Here is a 19,093-nt window from a genome sequence, read left to right as displayed (position 1 = left end):
GAGGAACACTAAAAATTAAGATTGAAGTTTTTATTTTTTCCGTGGTTGAATACAACGTTCTTTACGTGTTCAGTATCAATGTATTCACTACCCCAAGTTTCATTTAATTTTAAGTTTTCTCAGATCAAAACTTGACAAATTTATTGATAGTTTATCTTCTGACAAAAAAGGCCGTCGCCACTCCTGAAAAAAGGTTCCAAATCAAAATCTTTTTACAATCAAACAGAATAAGAAGCAGAAACAGCTTACTATAGCTTACATTTAAGCTACGCTGCCAAAATATCCGGCAAAATTTTTTTTTCTAAATCACTGAAAATTGAGCTACAATTTAAATCACTACGTTTACGCTACGCTGCTAAAATCTCCGGCAAAATTTTTTAAATCACTAAACTTGATTTTAAATGTTACCAAGAATCTCCTCTAAGTCGAAAGTTTGTTGGCCCGAAATAAAGATACAAATCAATTTGACTAACGTTTTTACCAGAACATTTAATTTAGGAACAAAAAAAATTGGAATTAGAGGGGTTTTGTCTGTATCGTATCCCTGTTTTTCTCAGCTGGGGTCTTCTATGATAATTGTGGGCACTTAGGTTAATTTACAGAATAGGGGTCCTCCAAAAAATACGGACCACTTCCTAGATTTTTCCTCTACGTGGGACCCCTTATTTTAGGCGGCACCCTCCCGTAAGTATTCGGTACACAATACAATACAAAATTTTCAAAAAATGAAGCAGAAGACAAAAATTTTCTTGTTTTTTTTTATTTTATGCCAGCAAACCACTTTTAAAATACAAAGGGTGTGCTAAGCGTCTCATTGTGATTTTTTAGATGTAGATCGTTGGTCTCAATTCAATTTGAAACGCATTAAATTGCCGCTGACGCGTTCTACAAGAATGCGAGATATAGCGCATTAGTTAACGCAATTAGCCGCACTAGCAATTTTTGAATCCTTGTAACTTTAATAAAAAACTATCACAGTTAAAATATATTTTTTTGAAACTTGAGATCAGTTTAAAAATATTTTGGACAAAAAAAAACTCGTTAAAAAGCCGTAAATTGACCGAATAAAAGAATAAGTATTCCGCTCTTTCTTTTGTTTCTTTGACTAGAGCATGTTCGTTTTAAAGTTCAGAGCTCCTCCTTTGATCAGTTAATATAGTCATAAACTAATTTGAAAATTGCTTCAATCATGTTTTGGAAAAACAGGCAACCAACCGTTAAAACAGCAACCAAATCGGACCATCCTTTTTTTATTAAATCCCGTTTGCTATCTTTGACATATCAGTGAAGCGTCTAATCTTATGGGTAGATCAGTATTGCAAGCTCCATTATGAAAAGAGGGATAATTCAACGAGATAAACAGAGTAGAATCAAATTAAGCAGAAAAACATATAAAGAAAGCTCATGAAACGTTCTTTTAAATGCCAGTTTATTAGCCTGTTAAATCTTCAAAGATCTTAAGGTGTCATGAGAAGATTATCTAGGGTCTTAATAAAGTCTGACAATTGCGCTGTTTTAGGAATCAATGGTAGCATTTGCTTCTCGAGTGAGTTAATTTTTGATGAAATGTTAGCCAAAAAAAAACTTCAATTTCAATTTCAATTTGTCAGAGAACAAAAATCGTATCACCCGCACTGGAGTTAAAAAAATCACCCGCACCAAAGATAAAAAACGATTAATATTGAATTTTATTGTCTATAAAATTGAAAAATGGATTATTTTGCCGTTAGTCAGTAAAGAATTAAAATATCCAATGCAAATGAATCAGGGGCTGATTTGGGGGGGAGGGTGGACGCCCTTTCTCTCATTCTCTCAGGGATTCGACCCCATGCCGATCCACAGGGTTCTCCTTTGTATTATTTTGAGATATCCCTTTTTGGCTGACTGAACCTAAAAATTTTCTAAAGGCGCAGAAAATTTCGTCAAAATGGGGTCTTTAAACTGATTAAGGAGATCTCAGAAAATCAACAATTTGGTCGACCTAAAAAAAGGTCGACAAAATTTTCGAAAATCTGCCTCTCGAGAAAATCCTAGATACGCCCCTGAAATGAATTATAATCAGTGATTTTCGTTTTCTATAGATACTCGGAGTGACAAAAAATGCTTACCATACAGTTGCATACTATGAGAAAAAAATGTGTATCAGATAATATCATACAATTCGATGGACCAAAAAAATGTATGAAAATAACAGTATTAGCATTTTTTCTATACTGAGAAACTTTACAACAAGCATTTTTGTCACGTTTTTGTCACAAAAACTATATAAAAAAGCAAAAGCATATTTTCCATTTTCTATGGAATTGAGTGATAAAAATTTTTTCATTAAATGAAAATGCAAAAAAAATTGCTTCAAAATTTTGTGTTTTATTCATAAACACAATAACCAAAAACTTGAATTATAAGAAAACTTAAAGTAAAAGGGGCGGTTACCACGCATATAAATTGCATCTGGTGATACTAGCCATGTAAGTTATGTAAGTTAATATCAACACTTTCACTCAGAGCTATATACTAAAAACTTAAATTTTTTACATGGCTGGAAAATTTTTACTTTGAAAATTTTCGTAGTTGAGAAAGGGGCCTAAATTTTTTTTACCAGTTTAAACTTATCTTAGCATATGAAAAAAGCAGTAATTATATTTTTGAAAAACACTTGCTTGTGATGTTTTTTTTGGTAAAAAACTCAACCTGTACTACTTTGTAGACGCAAATTAACAACTTTTTTGCGTGGCATTTTTTTTGTCGAAAATTTATTTGAGCACAGAAACGAGTTTGCAACCATAAAACAATCCACAAACTTTACCAGAAATTTGTAGTTTCATTCTATGCAAAAAATGCTTATTATACAGTTTTCATGAAATTGTATGATGAACGTTTTTTTATCATTTTTTTTTTCGACACCCAAATTGTTCTCATGTAACCAAAACTGCCGCTAATTTGTTTTGTTTGAATTTTAAATAAAACTTAAGATAATTTTGGAAAGAAAATTTTGATTGAAAATTTGTTTTTCTTTCAAATTTCTTTCATAATTTTCTATTGACTCCATATATGAAATTGTATGGCAAGCATTTTTCTTGTATGGACGTCAACTCGGGTAAAGACATTAAAACTTCCATATAAATATTTTTTTCGGTTTTTTAGATGCAAAAATCATTAAGCTAATATTTTAGATCAAGCAAAAATATGAAAAACAACGCTTGGAAAATTTTAGAAGGAGAAAAATCTCATCTTCTGACAAAAATCGTATCTTCCGACGACAACATTACGAGTCCAAACTGTAAATTTTGTGAATTTTGAGCGGATTCAGCAAAGCGAACGCCCTTTTTGATATACTTTTGTACTTTCATTCTCTTTAATCGTTATAGGACAAAATTTTAGTATATTTGTGTCTGGATTCCACAGACCTACACACACCAAATTGTGGGCCTATCGTGTGCATAGTTTGGCCTCGTTATGAAATGGATGAGGTTTTTTTTAAAAAAAGCTTATTCGCTTTAATAAAAAAGATTATAAAGTTTGTAAAGGATAATTGAACGTTTTCTGGTCTCTTTTTCATTTTAACCTTGGCTATTATTCAAAAATAGTGAACCATCGAAACTAAATGCAAAAATTTATTTCTCAAAAAAGCAATAAATCGCAGGCTTAATGCGTTTTGTGAAAGAAGAAACGGATTCAATTGAAAAGAATTTATATTGAGAGGTTCAGATTGTTCAATAGGTCTAATTTGAGTTTTGATGTAAAATATCAACGCTGTGAAACTTTTGTTTACCACTTTCGCAATAAAAATTGATAGTATTAAAAATTCTGAAGAGCGATCTTGAAAATAGGCTACGAATACCAGCCAAAATCAATTAACTAAAACGTTGAATTTGGGACATTTATACATAAAAATAATAAACAATTTTACATCAGTATCTAATCTTAATATACTTTTTTTTTCTTTTTTTCTCTGCGTGGCTTTTAAATGAAGCATTAAAAAAACAGCTACAACAATAAAGTTAACGCATGCATGGGATTCTTCTGAACAGTTTCGCCGCAGCTGTCGGAATTGTCGAGAAAATTCGTTTGATGTCTTGCTGGAATCGGTTTGAAGAGATGCTGTAAATTATGGGATTCGCGATTGCGTTGAAAGTCGAAAGGTTGTAAAATAATTTCAACAGAGGGAAAAACATGGAATTGGGCGAGAAGTAATCGGCCTCCATGACTTGCCAAATGACTTGAAAAATAGCTGAAGGGAGACAACAAATGATGAAAATCAAGCTCACAATGATGCACACTCGTGTTGTTTTCGTCTCTCGTTTGATGTTTTTCTTGATTTGAATCACTTTCTTGCTTTTGTCTTCCGGTTTGTCGTTTCGAACTTGTTCCATAAGTCGCATTCCATCCACTGGACTGCTTAGCATAATACCTTGACTGCGCTTTGGCTCCGGATTGTCAACTTTGATCTCGTCACAGCGCTCGTTCAGTCGTAGTTTCTCGGCAGGAACAGCAGCCGAGTTTCTACGTGCAGTAATGGACGACACACGGGTCGACACTTTGTTAGTCGTGTCGTTCACCCCGGCCGACAACAACGATGTCTTATATACTGGTAAAGGTTGCAGTCGCATGCAGCCGTAAGGGACATTCGCGGAACACGCCACCGGGGGGTTGCGAGACGCGGAAGCCGCGCCGCTACTTCCTCGTTTATTCCCCGAGTCGCTGGACTTGTTTTGGTTAGAGCCCGAGGGGTCGTCTTTCGGGGGAGCTCCAGACATTCGGTTATTTGCGGTGGTGTCCAGAGCCATCTCCGCATTAACCATGTGTCGTCGTAAGTTGTCGTATTGCCGAATGACGATGTATATTTGCGAGTAGACGAACACAATGACGACAGCGTCGACGAGTATGAGAAAGAAGGTGACGAAGTACATGTAGGTCATGAGCAAAAGTATTTGGCAGAAGCATCCGATTGTTATGGGGAGAATGAGCACTACGCAGGCTGATATTATTGCCACAACACACCACAGACATTTCCTAAAATAAAATTATCTGTGCCATTTTTCAAATTAATTAAATTATTTGCAAATAATTATTCATGAAGCCAGAGGTGAACTCAGTGGAACATCCCTTTTCCTTCAGGATTCCGACCTCTGGACCACCCAAATAATTGCCCATTCGTAGTTATTTTACGACATCCAATTTTGGTAGTTCAAGCCTGAAATTTTTCTGAAAGTTTGCGCGACCAGACCATCTCAAGATATGTTTCAACCATTTTGTCAAAAGTTTGGCAATTCTCAAATTTTTTTATTATCTCTTTAGCTTTTTGTTTCATTTAGCTTTTTGTTTCACACTTGATGGAGAACCCTGAAAACAAAGCAACAAATGTTGTCAAAGAGGGAGAGCACGCATAACTTTTTCGGATTTTTGGTTTTAAATTTCTCTTTAACTATTCCACCCACCTTTTGCAAAAAGGGGGAAATTAATTACTAGGTACAAAATTCATATTGCTAAACCGTTGCATTAATTCAATATAGGGATGAGAATAGTCGTTACTAAGTACTAGCGTACTTTTGGGGGGGGGGGGGGAGGAATAGTTAAAGAGATCTAATTTTTCAAACATGATAGCAATATCCACTGTCCAATTACTTACTCTCAAGAAGTTCAAAAAACAAGGTGAGGATTAATTTTGTTCGGTTTTGCTTTAGGGGTGAATTAATTAGACGAGAGTTGCTTTTACTTCCACACGGTGTCGGTTGGAAATCCAACTAATTTTCAGTAATAGGCTCCTTTTAAATTCAATTTCGAGTTTCCTTAGGATTGGGAAATCTTGGCATAATTTATTCGCCTCCGCGGTTTTGATGGTTCTGAATACGCCAAAATAGAGATTTGAAATATGTTAAGGCTTCTAATTGGCTTTGTGACGTTTGGTCTCTGGTGACTTCGAAAAAGCGTTAATCAAGTCGGGTCTGAACAGAAATCAAAACCGAGATATGAAACGTGAGTTGTTAGTCCTAGGCTACTGGTCCCAAATTGACAGTAATTAACAGTTGGGACCTGCTCAAATTGTTAAAAAATTCAAATTAGAAGTCGTCTCTTGAATAATAATTTACGCAGTTGTAGAAGAATTTTTGACAGACGCAAGGTTCCGATGAATTTTAAAGTGGCATGTGAGTTTAAAGTGGCAATATCAAAAAAACGCACTCGACTCAGAAATCACTTGACTCAAAAAACCACAGGTACAAAATATTTTTGAATTTTAGCTCAAGGCATCACTGGCGTTCAGATGGTATAAAACATTTCGTTCAAAAATGACGAAATTGGTCTTTTCACTTAAAAAGTCAAAATGGGTTTGGAGAAAAAAAAACCGCGCCGAGCACAAATATTCCGTCACTTTCTTCAAAAATTGGAATAATACTCACAAGGCTGTTCGAATCAGGGCAAAACCCTGAATGATTTGACTGACTCTCAAGTTCTAGGAGGTCATCTTGGCTTAAAAATTTGATTAATTTTTAAGAAAGGAAACACCATTAAATTTAAAAAAAAGGAAAAAAGGAAACAGTTTTCAGATTTTTTTGAAAGCCACCTCCTCAGACCCTATGTAAAGCACAAGGTGATATAGTTTGCGTAACGCTTTCTAAAAACGGAATTAACCTCCGCTGACGCGTTTATAGCACGGAATCTATTACGCAATGATTATCCCAAATTGGTCAAATTGACAATCCTTAACCCCAACAAGGTTGATCGTGTATATTACAAGACCAACAAGAAAGCCCTGATTGTTCCGACTTCCTCTTAATTCATCTCGACTAGTTTTTTGGAAAAGCATTATGAGGTGAAAGTGTCCACTGGATAGACGCAAATTTTGTGCCTGTATGTTCCTGTATTGCAAGGACAAGTCTTTAAACATGTTCAAGTTTTGTCGAAACAATCAAAGAGATTGGAATAACAAACGAAGAACAAAGGGAGTGGCATTGTTGCGGAATTCGCTAACAAATCACAAAATACACAGTTTGGCTTTGTAATGAGAAACTAATTGAAAAAACTATAAATTTTGGACATTATCAAAGGTCAAGTGTAAAATTTGATTTGTGCAAAATTGATACGACCAATTAGCTAGCCTCAATTCAATTTGGAACAATTTTGTTGCACTGGTTACGCTTTCAATATTTTGAATAAAACTTTCAAAGCGCTCGTAAAATAGTTGAGAGCATGGCCAAATTGACATTTTAAAACTCCCAAAACTTTGCATAAAATGATCGGAAGGAAGCTTAGATAAATTTGGTTTCGGGGAGTTGATATCTTCACTATGGCATCAAAAACTTTTTTGCATAAAACTGTTATTTCGATCGCCGAAAATTGACTGAAAAAAAACCACACCAATCATATATATTCCGTTGACTTCAAAAGTCGGAACAATAACTTGATAAGAAAATGATATGTGAAATGAATTTTTAAATTTAAGATCAGGGTAACAATATTTTTCTGATGCTATTTAAAAAAAATTAAAAATTGCTAGTCAAAAAGTAATCGAAACTTGTCTGGAGAGAAAAAAACACCCGGGCGCAAATATTCCGTCATTTTCTTCGAAATGCGGAACAAGAAATTGTTTCGAAGTGAGGTCATTACACTAACGAAATTAGAAACAAGAAATTTTTTTTTACAAAATATCACCTGAGAGAGTGCCATAAGACTAACCAACTAGCCTGTTTTCAGGCGTCTCAGAGCCTGAAAACCAATAGAGGACCATTCTATAATGCTGAGCCTTAATTTGCATTGATCGCCACTTCACCATCGCTCTAAAAATAATTAGAACTGATTTTAGGAGTGATCAGTCAAGTATGGATGACGTATGTTTGGCGAAGGATTAATTTTCAAAAATTTGGTTAATATTGGTTCTATATTGGGCACTTTTTCGCTCACTTCACATGAGCATAATATTCTATAACGAGTACTTTTATAAGACAAGGTACTGAGAAGACCAATGATGTTTTTCGTGGCCTAATTAGCATGCATACCAATCATAAGAGGTCTAGACCACGTGAACTGATATGGAATCATGCGTGAGAGTATCAATAATTATGCAGCCGAAAAGACGGATAATTCTGCTTAAATTAAATTACTTCTGGTGGAAATTGGGCATCCATTCAAGCTTAATTTATCAAAGGCAACGGAACAATTGAATTGATTCTAAGCCAGGAAAACTTAGAAAAAAGCGTTTTTGGTCTGCCCTGATATTTATTTTCAAAAAGAAACGGAACAATTTATAAAAAATAATCCGTTTTGATTTCAGACAATCCACTAAATAAAACGACAAGTCCTGCAGCGAGTACATCTCGCAATCCTGCTTATTGTTGAGAAGCTGAATAGAAGAGCCTGTATGCTGAAAGTCAACTTTTGATATTCAATCATTAGCCAAAAAAAGAACACGCCCATTACAGAAAACAAAACAAAGGTAGTCGGTGACTGTAAACAGTAGTTCAAAACTTTCCGAACAAGCTAATTAGTGCTAGAAGTGGAAAAAAGTTGTTTTTTTTGCTTTTTTTTATAAATTTTGCTTCGTCTTCCTGTGTAATAACAAGTTTTGGTCTAAGTTAATTGAGATTCCAAATAATTGCAAAAAATTGGTTCAATTAATTGGTTTCCAGGGATTTCAAATAATAGATAATTGATTGAGCGAGGTTCAGTGAGTTGACCAATTATAGGCTACCTTAACCGGGGACCCGCCTATAAGCATGTTGATGAAAAGCCAAAATAAAACATTTGACTGCAAAATTGGATCAATATTATTACTAATAAAGGCTGGCTATCAATATGTCACAGTTCAAAACGAAGCCATTTCATCAAATTAATCCGATTTTTGAAGAAAACGGAATAATTATGCTTGGTGTAGTTTTTTTTATTATCAGTCAAAATAATTAAACACCATTGAAGATATTGAACGCTTGAATAAAAATGTAAAAGATATTTTTACCTCCAATCATTTTTGCAAAGTTTTGGGAGTTTGAAAATTGCCAATTTGGCTATGCTCTGGACTAATTTATGCGCACTTTGAAGATTTTCTCCATTGTCCTGAAAACTTAAGGCGAACTATTTATGCGTGGCGATTTATCCCGCTTGACAAAATCGTTCCAAATTGAATTGAAGCTTACAAGTCGGTCGTATTAATTCCGTACGACTCAATTTTTCACACCTGATTTTGGTGGATATTGTCGAAATTTACAGTTTTCAAAATTTTTTATTTTCCCAAAAAAAAACTAATTGATATGGATTAAGGGGCAGTCGAAACATTGAGGGCTGTGCCCAGATATAACGAGCAGTCTTTTTTGCCTCAAACAGGTCCTTTTTTTCCTGTTTTTGTTTTGCCGTTGTACTCATATAAATTTCACAAAATTGAGTTCAAATACTCTCTTAAATGCCGTTTAGTTCCTATTTCTGCTGTTTTTAGAGCTGCTCCAACTCTGGATATTAGATCAAAATTTGTCTATACTAGTAATATCGATCAAAGTTTTGTCAGTTTTTTTTCATTTTCATCAATTAGGGGGGTTATAACTGAAATGACCCTGCCCATGTATAAAGTAAGGCTCGCTATAAAGGCTTGCTAATTCACAGACTTCAGTCTAAGTGGTTTTTGCTGGATTGCGCAGTCATCACATACAAAAACGAACGCCCGGATTGACAAAAACTCTTTATCATACAAATTTCATACTATGAAAAATGCTTGTCATACAGACCAGAAAAAATTCTACAGAAACAACAAAACAAGACTGCTCGTATCAGGGCGAGGTCTTGAATGCTCGGACTACCTTTTAAGGTCTATGGAGCAGTAATAACATGAAAAATTAATGTGTAAAAAATATATATTTTTTTTTAATTTGAGATTTTGCGAAAATCACCTCCCCACACGCCATATTAGGTAAACAATGAAAAAATTTCGCTGCTAGTAACAAATCAATTATGACAAATAAGCTTCCTTCAACCATTTTGAGCGATTTCTTTGACGGTTTAAATCTCCACTACCGCGTTACTAGCGCAAAATATATCGAGCATTAATTATCCCAAGTGGGCCAAAATGACAATTTTGAAACCCTCATAACTTTACAAAAAATGATCACAGGTAAAACATCTTTCTAAATTTGAGCTCAGGACAACAATACATTTTCAAACGGATATAAAAGAAGTTCCGTCAATAATGGCTAGTTAAAACGTCAAAATTTGTTTGAAGAAAAAAAGACCACCCGAGCACAAATATTCCGTTACTTTCGTTACCAAAATTGCAACAATAAGCATTTTTTTCTTGCTATGTAACTTTATAACAAGTATTTTTGCCAAATTTCTTATTACAAAAAATGCGTGAAAAAAAAACAAAGGCGTTTTTTAAGAATATATGAAATTGTGTGATAAGCTTTTTTTTCCAAAAACGAAAATGCAAAAACAATTATTTCGAAATTTTGTGTATCATCTAAAAACTTATTAATCAAGGATTTCGATTATAAGAAAACAATTATAAGTGGCAGTTACCAAAATTTTCTACATCAGTTGTAATTCTTCTATCGAAGAAATGCATGATAAACAAAATTTATGTTTGAAATTGTATGATGAAATTTTTTTGTTGAAAAAAATTTTCTGTTGCCAAAGTTGCTCCCATGTAACCAAGTGTAACCAAAACTGCCATTAACTTCTTTTGTTTAAGTTTAAGCCAATTTAAGATAATTTCTGGAAAAAAAGTGTTATTTGAAAAAATGCTTATCACACAATTTTCATCTCTGAAAGTTATATGATAAGCATTTTTTTCATAAACTCCCTAATTGAAGCTGTATTTTTGTTGCATGGACGTCAACCCGGGTGCTTATCACAAGAACTCCACCTTCACTGAGTTTAAGTTTTTGTTTTAAAACTGACCGAGTAACGGAACATTGTCTTTTGATTGCCAGCAAACACACTTCATAGATTTCATCGCCGAGATGAATTATATGAACAAGGACGTATGGTGTGTTGGAAGTGATATTTCACAACTAGAATTAAAAAAATTGTGCCGCGACATTTTGGATATAGACGCTTAAGACAATTTGAAGTTGAGACGTTTGAAGTTGAGAAAGTCAATACAATTCAGTTGAGACCTTTGAAGTTGAGAAAGTCAATAGAATTCAGCCAAAGATATACAAAGCAGCAGTATTTCTAAAAAGGGGACCGACCTTTTATCAGACCGACTTTTTACCAGAAAAGTTATAATATGGACCTTTTACCAGACCCGATAAACAAAATTTGATTGACAGATGTAATGACGCCCGCCGTTTAGTCTGGTTAAAGACAATAACTTCACGGTTTCTCAGCGAAGTTTTGTTTGTTCTAACCGCTTCCTTTGCGAATCTTCCACTAATTTAAATTTATCTTAATTGAATTATTGCATTGTGGTCTGGTGAAAGGTCGGTCTGGTAAAAGGTCGGTCTGGTAAAAGAACTAGCCCCTTCTAAAAACTATCGATTACAAACGGCATTGGGAAGTAATAAAGGCTTATTCAGCAGCGCTTACATTCAAAACCAGAGGAATAGTGTCTGACGTTTATCTTAGATTATTGTTCCGACTTTCGAAGAAAACGGAATATTTATGCTCGGCGTGGTTTTTTATTCAATCAATTTTCGTCGATCGAAATAACAGTTTTCAACAAATTTTTTTATACCCCATTGAAGATTTTGTTTTCCTTAGTTCAAATATAAAAAGATGTTTTAGCTCCAAATATTTTTTGTAAAGTGCTGGGGGTTGAAAGAGTTTATTCATGATGCCGAAAGCGTATCGAGAATTATTGTTGCGTGGCGAATTATGCCGCGCAACAAAATCGTTCCAAATTGAATAGAGGTTAGCTAATCGGTCGTATTAATTTCGCACGACTCAAAATTTTACCCTTTGGTATTCAACATTTTCTCTTTCCCAGAATTTTTTCGATATGAATTTAGGGATAGTCGGAACATTCAGGGCTTTGCCCTGATATATGAGCAGTCTTGTTACAGATGTCTCAAACTGAAATTGCCTGAAATATCTCATTTAATTTGACTAAAATGTCTGGCGTATTTTGGCCGAAAAGTGCCAACATAAAATTGTCCGAATTGTCTCCGTCTGAAATGTTTGAGCGCGAAAACGATACCAGGGCAATTCCGAATTACACTTTGTGATGAAACCTTCAAAATGGCACCTCGGCCTTATCAACAGTGTTACTTTTTTGATTTTTTCCCCACAAACAAATTCAACTATGATGTTTCCCACTTGACGGAACAGCTCAATTGCAATACGACTGAGTAATATTGACACTTTCAGTCATAAAATTATTAATTTCTCCAAAAAAAAAATACTTTTGGGCTAAATGATCAGATCTGACTGCGATTTATCGCTTCTGCTTACACCATTCTTGGTTTTAAAATAAACCATAAAGGATGTTATTCTCTTTACAACTGAGCAATTCACAAAAAATTAATTCATTGGGATAGCTAAGGCTTACCGCAGGGAACAATTTAACATCCCCTCCAGCAGTAGGCTAAGCTGGAACCTCCACCACTAGTTAAAAACTCTAACTCCGAACCAAATTAAAATCTCCTAAATGAATTAGGGGCAGAAGGTCTTTAACTTGGTACTGTAACTGCATCTTCATAGAGTTTTGAAAGAAGCTTTTCCTTTTTTTGTGGGAAAAAAACCTGCAAAAACATTGTACGGCTGCGATAGAGCCAAGACGCTCATCCATCATTGCGAATTCATCCAAAATTCGACTCAATTTTTTAGAATATCGAAACTTGAGGATCCAAAAAATTGGTGTTGCTTAACTTCAATCAGATTGACAAGATTTATAATTGATGTTGCTGAACTTCAATCAGATTTATAAACAAACAATTTTATCATCGTTATTGAGTGTTAACAAGTTGCTAAACTATTGTTTTTTGAATATTTTCAAAAGCACAATCTTTGCTGTTATTCCAATGATTTAAATTGATTTTTTTAAAAATGATTTTTTTGAAGAACGATTTTTTGAAAAATGATTGATTTTTTGAAGAACGAAAAAAAAGAAGAACGAAAAACAATTTTTTGAAAAAACGATTGATTTTATGAAGAACGAAAAAAATCAAATTAAGATTAAGTAATTCTAGTTTAAAATCATTCAACAGCCAGTTTCATTAAAGTAATAATTTTAAAATATCAACCTCAAGTCCGTACTTGAAAGAAATGATGAGATCTGCTCAGAAAAAGATTGCTTCAACTGTCTTTGAGTAGTTATAAGGTACAGGGGCGGATATAAGGGGGGCGGACGCCCCGCCCCCTCCCCCCGCTCCGGGATTCAACCCCCTGTCGACTGAAAGGGTCCCCCCTTGAGATATCCATATTTGATGACGGACTCAAAATTTTTCTAAGGCGCCTTTGGCGCCAATATATACTAATTTTGAGGGAGGAGCGCTTTTTTGTACAAAATTTTCCAAAAAGTGCCTAAAAACGCCTTTTTGGCCTGATTTTTTTAAGTTTTTGCCTGCGGTGCAGAACATTTAACCAAAACAGGGTCTTTTTAGTATTTTGGGAGAACTCGGAAATTCACTTTGCTCGACCTAAAAAAAAAGGTCGACCAAATTTTAGTTTTTGAAAAAATTTTGAAAATCCGCCCCTTCGAGAAAAACCTACATCCGCCCCTGATAACGTACCATTTTAAATTGTAGGTAAAACATGGTTTTAAAGGTTGATTTTCAAAAAAAAACAAGTTCGACACAAACAACCTGCATGAGCACACTTTCCTTTTACACTACTTCTGGCAGCTACACAATTCTTTTCATGAGAATCGTTGAAAATTCTGATTGCCCCTATGATCTGTTATATTTTCACTTCGAAGAAACTATTTTATTAAACAAAATGATTTCTGAGTAGCCTGAAACTTGATCTAACGTCTGCAATCTAATTAATCTGATTAATTGTCCTGGTGGAAAACGTTTCCAAGACATTAACAAGCGGGGAAAGAAAAGCAAAAACGAACCAAAAATTGTCCTCGGTAACTCAAAATAATTACATCAAATGATTAACAATACGCCATTATCGAACGTCATTTTATTAATTGTAACATAAGTTGACCTAGCTGGTTCGACTTTAATTTGATCGAAGTGGGCCATTTTTCAACTCAATTTTTCGGCAAATAAATTCTAATTAAAAAAGGAAATCTTAGAATATAAGAAGTGACTAGAATATCACAGCCGTCGCTTTTTTTCTATCTCTGCCGCCCAAAAGTCACTTTTAGAGGATTTCCTGTCTCCCCAAAGTGTCAATTCCAGGATAAACGAACCGATGGGGTTTCTTACAGTTTGTAATTAGTTTTGGATGAAGAACTTCTATATTTATAAGACTTCTCTTTTCTGGGAAAGTTGAGCGGAAATTATACTGAATGAGGCCTGCGAAGATAGTGAAGCTACTTTGGTTGACTTAATCTGAAATATCCCTATGTTCTGATATTTCATATGAGCGGCAACAGACAAATGACAGATGAATTAGACTTTTTTAATAGATATAGCCAAAATGTTGATAGCCTGGTCAATTGGATGTTTTCTTAGAGAAATGAAATTAATTTCGGTACGCAAAAGACGGATTGAAATTATAAGAATGTACAAAATCGATGCGAATGACCAAAAAACTACCAGTTTTATCACTAAGTTTTAATCATAAGGTTCACATACCTTCACATTCAGGGGCAGATCTAAGATTTTTTCGAGGGGGGCGGATTTTCAAAAAAAATGAAAATTTTGTTGACCTTTTTTTAAGTCAACCGAATTGATTTTCCGAGCTCTCCCAAAGCAATTAAAAGAACATGTTTTAGTCAAGTTTTCCTGCGCCGCAGGCAAACTTTTGAAGAAAAAAAAACAAGCCAAAACAGGCGTTTTTAGGCACTTTTTGGAAAACTTTGACCAAAAAATTGCGTTTTTTCGGCGCGCGCTCCCTCAAAATTAGTATATATTGGCGCTAAAGGCGCTTTCACACAAATTTTTTAGGGTCAGTCACCAAAAATTGATATCTCGAAATAGTACAAAGGGGAACCTTTGGGTGGGCAGAGATCGAATCCCTGAGAAGAGGCGTCCGCCCCTTCCCCCCCCCCCCCCCCCTAAATCTGCCCCTGTTCACATTAGTTAAATCCGCCCCTGTATCTTTGACATATCCAAATACTTGTTTTTAGATGCCGAGACTACTCTCTTTAAGTTTCATTAAAATTTTCAAGACCAAATCGATTCCGAAAAGACGATCGAATCGGCTATTTTCATAACACTAAGCCATCAAAAGTTGTTCATATCACAGGAAATTTTACGTTGACCGAAAAAAAAATTATAAAAGGAATTAAACGAGACTAGAAACACGAGAAAAATTTGGAAAAGATGCAAAAATGTTTCTCATAATGCGGGGTGAGCGCTGCCTGAAACGCTCTTAACTTGCGCTGAAATATGAAAGATGAGTTTTTGTCATACGTTGGCTACGAATGATCACTCAAAACTGTATTTTTCCAATCAACTTTGAAAAATCGATTTTACCTCGATATGGAAAAAAGACGATCAAGAAGCACCAAAGAACTATAAACCTATCTCCATAACCAACGCTGTCAAAAGTGTTCGAGAAAATTTCTGACTAAACAGGCTATGAAAAAATTACACTTAACTTTTTGCTCAGCTGTACACGGTTTAGTTTTAAGCCAGCATATTAAAATGGAGTAACTCTATACTGCATCAATGTTTTTTGAGAAATAACAACACTTACAAAACTGCAACTTCAAACATTTGATTTAATCAAACAAGATTTTTCATAAGGCCAATTTGAAAAGCTTGAAACCCTCGCGAAGACTGTAGCTGAAAAGTTAAAAACAATAGATTAAAAAATAAGTGTCATTTGATCGCAGCTCGCTCACAGAGTCGTTTCCTAGACTACATTTGAGGACCTCCGGTTTTCATTTTTCACAAACTTTACCTCAAATGGCAATTAGTTAAAACTTGCATAGTAGAACACAATGGAGATGACTACTTGATCTTTGTTGTTGCCATAAAAATAACATTGCTAGGGTAGACAGAGAGCAAGTGTAGACTCTCTGTGGGTATTTATTTTGCCCTTCTTCTATCCTCTCTTTACTTCATATGTTTCTTCAATACATGTTTAATGATGTGGTATTAAATAAGTTTTTGGATAAATAAGTTCTTTCATTCTACCCTTCGTATACTCTATAACTCCTACAAAAAAATTTCAACCTCTTGAATAAGTACTTGTCATGCCATATTTTGAAAACTGAGAGCTATAAAAATGAAATAATTTTAAATAACCACCCCCTTTTCCCCTAAACTCTGGTTGCCAAATTTTTCCAAAGGATCTGCTCCTTGGTATAATTTTACGACATCCACTTTTGACTGACCAACCTCAAAATTTTTCTAAGGGCGCCTTTGGCGCCAATATAACTAATTTTGAGGGAGGACCGCGCGTCGAAAAAGCGTTTTTTTTCTCAAAACATTCCCAAAATGACGTTTTTTGGCTTGTTTTTTGAAAAATTGTTGGAATATACAAAGCTTTTCAATTAAAGAGTAAGCGATCAGTTTTAACTCTGTTTGTGAACTCTATATAATGACTTTATATTGCAAGTCTATGTTTGAACTCTATGTTAATCTATATGCTAGCTCTATATAACAAAGAACAGAATTTTACCGGATAAAAATATATGACCTTAACTTACTTTTTCCGAAAAACTTTTTCTTAAGCTGATTTTGATAAGTTTTTTTATATTTAAGCTAAAACAATAAACTTTTACAGAAAATAGTAACTCAAATTACTAATAACACTTTGATTTTACCACTGAATAAATCACCAAAAACTTTTCTTGAAAGTCAAATGATCAATCATGAATATTTCCTTGAACTCATGCAGAAAATATTTTAAATTTCATCATAGTAATTATAAAAAAAATTCTAAGTACGTATTTAAATTTGAATCACTCTGACACGGGTTACTTCTGAACTTTTTCTCCTTAATTTTGCTTTTCTATTGTTTTTAGTTTTAAAACGCGTTTTTAATCAATGCTTTCTCTATTTGATCCTCTGTGATGCTGTTATTGATAAGTGATAGTTTTCTTCTTTTGTCAAAAGTCAACTCAGTGTTTTCATTATTTCATAAGCGTGTAAAGTTTTTACACAGTACAATCTCCACTTTTTTCAAATTTTTTAGACTTTTGCTTTTTCTCTTTGAAAATATTATATATAATCGTACTAACATGAATAAAAGGAAAAATACTCTATATTTATCTACACTAGCAATCAGCATAGTGTAAAAAGTACCCTATATTTTGTACACTAGCTATCAGCGTAGTGTATTAGTATTAGTACTAACCTTCTTTTTTTCTAACCTAAATTGCAAATAAAAGTGATCAATGAAAGTGGGAAGTGTTGATTTATTTGGTTGCTTTTTTGCTATAATCACGATCTAGCTTTGGGAATTTCATAGATTCTATTCTCTCTTTTTTGTGAGTAGGTTTCGTGATCGATTAAGCGTGCGTGGCTGAGTGGTTTTTGCGTGAGACTCATAATCTCGTAGTAGGTCGCAGTAGGTCGCAGATCGAATCCGAGACTTAGCCGAAATTTTTTTCGGTGCTTACTTCTTTTTTTTTCTTAGTGAATTTTATAGAGTGTTTTCTTTAGTTTTTGCGCAGCAAAATTTTGCCTCTGGGTTTTAGGATGCCGTAAAAATGATCATTTTTTAAAGTAATATTCTGTAAGAATAATTATAATTTTTGAGTCTAATTGTAAACCTAGATAATTTAGTATTTTGTTTACTGGAGTGGTATTTCAGTATTTATGTTACCTGTTTGCTTCATTTATTTAAAAACCTTCCTTTTTCGATAATAGCTATTCAATGTTAACCTGTTTTCCTTCATCCAGAAGGACATTTTTTGTGACTACTAACAGCGTCTTCATTACACTTTTTCTGTTTGTAAAATTAGAAAAACGTTGGAAACAACATCGTTGTTTTATCTGATGGCGTTACAATTTGGTAACTTTTAATATGAAGAGCGAGAAAAACGATAATATGATTTGATTCTTGCGGTAAACCACATGTTGAGCTTTGAGTATTTTTTTTCTGCGCTGTATAATCTAAATACGATTCAAATAAATGACGCGTTGGAACTCCAAGTATCGTAAGCCTTTTTTTAAGAAGAAACGTGTGACACACACTAGCGGAGGCCTTGAATTAATCCAAAATTGAGCTGGCAGATGATTTGCACGAAGCTTCTTTGATACTTTCGACTACATAAGCTTTTGCTTTTACTGTAGAACGCTTCCTTTGCTAACCAAAGTAGAGAAGTGATATGACTTGTAGATCATTTTTAAGAAATGACCATAATATACTATTAATTATTCTTTCAAAAACTTTCGACAATACTGGCAAAAAAGATATCGGTTTGTATTTTCCGCAATCTTTTCTGGTTCCACCAATTTTATTCAAATGAACCAATTTCGCAAGTTTGAACAAATTAGGGAAGTATTTGATTCCAAACAAAAAATGGCCTAACACTTTCTTTTCTGTTTCAATGGATTTTTTTTGTCTTTTTATACTGAGTTCTAATTTTGAAAAATGATTTCATTTTGTCAGCAGAACCATGGTTTTGGAAGAGTTTTTTTGTCTGAAAGAAAACCAATAAAAACCGTTTCTTAGATTGTGATAACACTCGTTGTCTTCTGGAACCTGATCTAAACTACATTTTATGATTGGATAAATTAGATATTTTACCAATGTAAAGTATTTCATATTAACCAATCATGATCCATCTAACTAACAATCCACTTATTTGTAAGTGCTGAAATTACTTGTAATTTCAGCACCAGAGAGATTTGAATTTAACTTAGAAATTAGTTGAACTCTCCCGAGTACTTCAGCAGCCGCAATAAACCAGTATACCCTAGATCTATTGAGCCTAGCAGAGACTAGTTAAACAACCTGAGACTAGACAGTATAAGAGTAAGATTAGGATCGGTATTAGACTAAGAAGTTGCACGAACCTATCCGGCCGAAAATAAGATAGCGTGACGAGCAGACGGTGTACCCTATCCGAAATTACTCTATGAGTTATACCCATCGGTCC

The 19,093-nt window shown here is 34.2% G+C and overlaps 2 protein-coding genes across 6 annotated transcripts in view; both read right to left on the bottom strand.

Annotated features, from left to right (window-relative positions):
* LOC134851945 (spermatogenesis-associated protein 17-like) overlaps positions 1–19,093 on the bottom strand; it is a 290,103-nt gene that overhangs the window by 111,136 nt on the left and 159,874 nt on the right. The window lies entirely within an intron of this gene.
* The window catches only part of LOC134851268 (uncharacterized), a 56,412-nt gene continuing 41,192 nt past the window's right edge, over positions 3,874–19,093 (bottom strand). For all 5 annotated transcript variants that reach the window (XM_063867270.1, XM_063867272.1, XM_063867271.1 and 2 more), the window contains one exon: positions 3,874–5,013. In XM_063867270.1, coding sequence (XP_063723340.1) covers positions 4,002–5,013 — 1,012 coding nt within the window. In that variant the 3' untranslated portion in view covers positions 3,874–4,001. The remainder of the gene's footprint in view (positions 5,014–19,093) is intronic.

Source organism: Symsagittifera roscoffensis, chromosome 7, assembly GCF_963678635.1.
Source record: "Symsagittifera roscoffensis chromosome 7, txSymRosc1.1, whole genome shotgun sequence".
NCBI classification, from domain to species: domain Eukaryota; kingdom Metazoa; phylum Xenacoelomorpha; order Acoela; family Convolutidae; genus Symsagittifera; species Symsagittifera roscoffensis.
The sequence above is the reverse complement of the archived record's forward strand: the minus strand, read 5'-3'. Positions and strand labels throughout refer to the sequence as shown.